Consider the following 5,298-nt stretch of genomic DNA (forward strand, 5'->3'; position numbering starts at 1 on the left):
TGATATGACTGTAAAAAATCCTATTTTAGATATTCAAACAAAAATTTTGTTAAAAAATTTGGGAAAAAATACAAAAAAAATAGATAAATAAAAAAAACAAAAATGATTGGTTAAAAATTAGCACATAAAAAAAAAAAAAAAAAAAAAAAAAACATAATATATTATAAATAATAAGAAATTATATATATATATATATATATATATATATATACATGTATATGTATATATGTATTTGTGTGTACATTTATAATACCATAAGTTATATAAAATGTATCATTTTATTTTTTAAAAAGCAAAAAATAAAAAAAAATTAATTTTCATTACCGTTTTTTTTTTTTTTTTTTTTTTTTATAATTTAAGTTTTTTGTTTCATAAAAATAAAAATACAATTTTATAAAGGAATATACAAATATATATACAAATATATATATATTTATATATATATTATAAAAAACTACTAAAAAAAAAAAAAGGAAAATTCATATTTTTAATATATATATACATATATTTTTTATGTTATAATAACAATATTATAAATATAATATAATAATTATAATTTAAGTTTGATAATAGAAAAGAACTAAAACATTTATTATAATTTACAAGTTGTTTCATATTGAAATATACATATAAATAAATATATTATATATATATATATTTATTTATTTACATTAGGTTTTATTTAATTTTCCCTTTCTAAAATAATGATTTTTATCTTTCTTGTACATTTTTCTTTTTACTTCATTGTCTAATTTATTCCTATAATGCATTATAATTTCTTTAATTTTTTCTTTTTCATCATTTTTATTATCTTCTTCACTAAGTAATATTATTTGTACATGAGGTTTTTTAGTATCTCGCAGATCTTCAATTTCGTTTAGTGCTCTATAACTTCTAGTACTTGGTATGTATTGCACCTTGTATTTCTTTTTATATACCTCATAAAAATTATACTATAGTATTATTTAAATATTGCACACAGATAAAAAAAAAAAAAAAAAAAAAATTATAATAAATAAATAATTATATATATATATATATATATATCTTAAAAATTTATTGTGTGGTAAAAATAAAATATATAGACACATATTTTTCATATTTTTTCTTACATTTATGGATAATTTCATTATCCACGTTAAAAGGGGAAACATATAAATATACATAAAAATATGAATTTTTTTTTTAATTTGCATAGTATGGTAGTTTAATAAAATATGTATAAACTTAATAAATAAAATTGTTTTAATAAAATTTTGTTTTTCCCATAATTATACTGCACTTTAATATTCAAAAAATAAAATAAAAAAAATAAAGAAGAATATATATATATATATATTAACTAATAAATGCTTTATTAACAATAACAATTAACATTAAAAAGTGAAACACAAAAATATTAAAAAAAAAAAAAAAAAAATTCATAAATATGTTATTGTTCAACATTTTTACATAAAAAATTAAATATATAAATATAAAAATATATATATATATATATATTTATTTATTTATTTATTAATGTAATGTTTCATAAAACTTCATAATAATATGTCTTAAAAAAGTACATAAATTTTAAGTACACCTTCAAAAATGAAAATCATTTATTATGTAAATAATATATATATATATATATATATACATATTATATATAACATATTTCTTTTTTTATATACAAATGAAATGTAATAATTAATAATTATTAATAAATTACAATAATATATTTAAACTTTTAAATTTATAACTCTTTAATATTCATTGAAAATGTAAGAATGAAAAGAAATATTAAACATATATATGATATTTTATATAATTTAACATTGAAAAAGAAAAATTAAAATTATTTTCGCAAAAATTATTTAATATAATAGAAGTGTACACACATAAATATGTGTGTATATAATTTCACGTATTTACGAAAATATATATATATATATATATATATATATATATATATATATGATTTGCGCTCTATATACAATAATATATATATATAAGACAATTATATTATATACTAAATACCTCCAAATATTATAGAAGAAATTGTAAAAACAAATTAATTATGTCCATATATATTAAAACGTATATAAAAAAAAAAATATAACATACAAAACAAAATTCTTAATTTTTTTCATATAAATGAAATATATACATTTATATGTGCAAGAATATATAAACATACATTTATTTTTTTAATATATTTTATTAAAATATATTAAGCATATATACTCTAAACTTCGAATACTTTTTAATATTTAAAGAATTGAATCTTTTAAAATTTTATATGCTACGACAGATATTGTATTTAGATATAAATAAAACATTTTACATTAATTCTTCAAATATGCATTTACTTAATCATTTAAACTATACATATAATAATAAATAAAATTAATACTTATTATAATCTTCAGTTATTAAAATATGTACTATAAATACAAAGAAAACTCTATATTTAATACCAGAAATCTATAAAGATTTAACTAATCGTATAATATATTTCTTTTCTCTATGAAAAAAATATTCAAAGTATGCATATTTACACATATATTATTATGTAAACTTATCCCTTTTGATGTATTCTATATTATTTCTTTTTAGATACATACATTTATAATAAACTATTGTAATATATATATATATATATATATACATATACATATATAATTTTTTAAAATAAATTATTAAATACGTTTTATTATAAAATATACTCATAGGAGTTTATCAAAAAAAAAAAAAAAAAACAGAATTTTCATATTATATAATATTCATAATTTCATAAATGTTTCTATCTATTATTATTTTTTTAAATTCACAATAAAATTATTTTTAATCAAGTATGTTTTCAAAACTCTTCTGGACTTATTCTCAAACAAGCATATAATTTAATAATATAAATTATAAAAGATGAAAGAATAATCTTACTTTTATGTTTGCTATTTAATTCTATTTCTTCTAAAATAATTATAAATATATATATATATATATATATATATATATATATATTAATATTTTAATTATTGATATTGCATATCTAAAGATTTTGGTATTTTTTTTTTTAAACTTAATCATATAAAAGAATTTAATTTTATAAAAATTTCAGGAATTAAAAAAATTTTCATATATATATATATATATATATATATATATATATATATATATAAATATATATATGTAAAAAGGTAAAAGGAAGATTTCTTTTCTCAAAAAAAAAATAAAAATAAAATAATAACAATATATAAATATATACATATATATAATTATATAAATAAAATAAACACATTTCTAATATTAAGTGTACAATATATAAATATATATATATATATAAAACTTATTTCCTTCTTTGTTAAAATATTATATATTTGTCTTGACATAAAATAAAAGCCTGTGACAAAAACAATAAATAGATAAAAAAAGAAAAAAATACAAAATAATATAAATTAAGCATACTCAACTAATTTCCTTATTCCACATATAATATATCATCCTCCTAAATTATTATAAAAACATAAAAAAAAATAAAAGTTACTAAATAGTTGGGATATATATTAACATAATTAATTCTATAATTACAAAAAGTAAACGTATAAAAATTTTCATAAGTATACTTTTTTTTTATTTTTATTTTTTTTTATTTTTATTTTTATTTTTATTTTATTTTTTTTTAATTTATTTTTTTTTTTTTTTTTCTATGGGAATAATGTCATGAAAAATATCTACCCAAATGTATCTATTAATATATATATATATATATATATTATTGTTATTACTTAATACTACTTATTTCTGTTGAGTATTTTTCTTAGGACGTTTTAGTAACATTTGTCTTTGTCTCTAAATTATTATTTGTTGCATTATCATTTGTATCTTTTTTAATATTTTTATTAACTTTCTTTAATTTCAAATATAAATAAATTAAAACAACAAAAAGAAGGAAGGCGATTACTTGGAATATTTTTTTTTTTAAATTTTCTGATAACATAGCTGAAGCTAACATTAGTAAAAGTGGTGGTGTATATAAATCATAATTCTTTGTGAAATTTTTTATGAATTGTGTTTTTGGATCTAAATTTGTCATCAAATTACTTTGCTGATTAGCCGTTTGAACTTCTTTCTTTATTTTATTTTCTATAGTACTATCAAACTTTTCCAAATATCCTTTAACATTGGAAGAAAGATTTTCCCAATCAACGGCATTATCAATTTTATCGAATAAACAATCTTTTAAATCTTTTAATTTATTTTCAAAATTATTTAATTCATTTGGTTGTTGTTGTTGTTGTTGTTGTTGCTGTGGTTGTTGTTGCTGTGGTTGTTGTTGCTGTGGTTGCTGTTGCTGTGGTTGCTGTTGTTGTTGTTGTTGCTGATGTTCTACGTGGGGGTTGTTTTTTTTTTCCTCGGTACTATTTTTTTCTTGTACAGCTACTTCGGTTGCTGAATTAGCAATATGAGACTGCTTTTCTGATAAAGATCTATTAATTCTTGATTCTAGTATATTTTCAAGGGTATAATTATTACCATTGTCCTTGTAATCATACTAAAAAAAAAAAAAAATTAAATAAATTAAAATATATATATATATATATATATTTATATATTTAAATAAATAAACATATATTAATACATTCCCATATATATAAAAAATTATTATTTATCCAAAAATATATGTGTACATTCATATATTAAAAATAATTTCCCTTAATAACAATCACAAAATATATATATATATATATATATATATATATTTATTTATTTATTTATATATCATTTTATATCCGCTTACATTATTGTTAGCATATTGTAAAGTCCAAATACAAAAGGAAAATAAAAATAATTTTAAACCAAAATGTACAATGCTACGTTTTCTAACAACTGCTTCCTTTCTTCGTTTATTTTCAATGTCTTCCATAAAAATATTTTTAATTACTTCTTTATTAACTCCATCGTCACATACAGCTATATCTTCCTTATTATTATATAGCACTACCATTTTATCACTTGTTTTTTTTTTTTTAAATAAAAAATATAAAAAAAAAAAAATCAAATTATTAGATAAATTATTAATATTAATATAATATATATAATAAAAAAAAATATATATATATATATATATATATTTTTTTGAAATAACAAAAATAATATTTAAAAAAATAAATGAATTTCTAAAAAAAAAATATAATAATTTTATGATAATATTTTCCTTTTTATACAGTTACCAAAAAAAAAAAAAAAAAAAAAAAAAAAAAAAAAATTTAAAATAAAAAAAAAAAAAAAATATTTTTTAAAAAAAAAATTTTTAAA

At 15.3% G+C, this 5,298-nt stretch overlaps 2 protein-coding genes across 2 annotated transcripts; both read right to left on the reverse strand.

Moving 5' to 3' along the window:
- Nucleotides 1–671: 671 nt before the first annotated feature.
- PRSY57_1300900 (putative exported protein) lies at nucleotides 672–1,196 on the reverse strand (the record flags this gene model as incomplete). The annotated part of the gene is made up of 2 exons (XM_020115131.1): nucleotides 672–953; nucleotides 1,113–1,196. The coding sequence occupies 2 exons, from the start codon at nucleotides 1,194–1,196 to the stop codon at nucleotides 672–674; spliced, it is 366 nt and encodes a 121-aa protein (XP_019970054.1).
- A 2,603-nt stretch (nucleotides 1,197–3,799) lies between these two features.
- On the reverse strand, nucleotides 3,800–4,987 carry PRSY57_1301000 (EMP1-trafficking protein, putative; the record flags this gene model as incomplete). The annotated part of the gene is made up of 2 exons (XM_012908947.2): nucleotides 3,800–4,534; nucleotides 4,781–4,987. The coding sequence occupies 2 exons, from the start codon at nucleotides 4,985–4,987 to the stop codon at nucleotides 3,800–3,802; spliced, it is 942 nt and encodes a 313-aa protein (XP_012764401.2).
- Between the last annotated feature and the right edge of the window lie 311 nt (nucleotides 4,988–5,298).

The sequence above is a fragment of the Plasmodium reichenowi genome, chromosome 13, assembly GCF_001601855.1.
Source record: "Plasmodium reichenowi strain SY57 chromosome 13, whole genome shotgun sequence".
Lineage (NCBI taxonomy): Eukaryota > Apicomplexa > Aconoidasida > Haemosporida > Plasmodiidae > Plasmodium > Plasmodium reichenowi.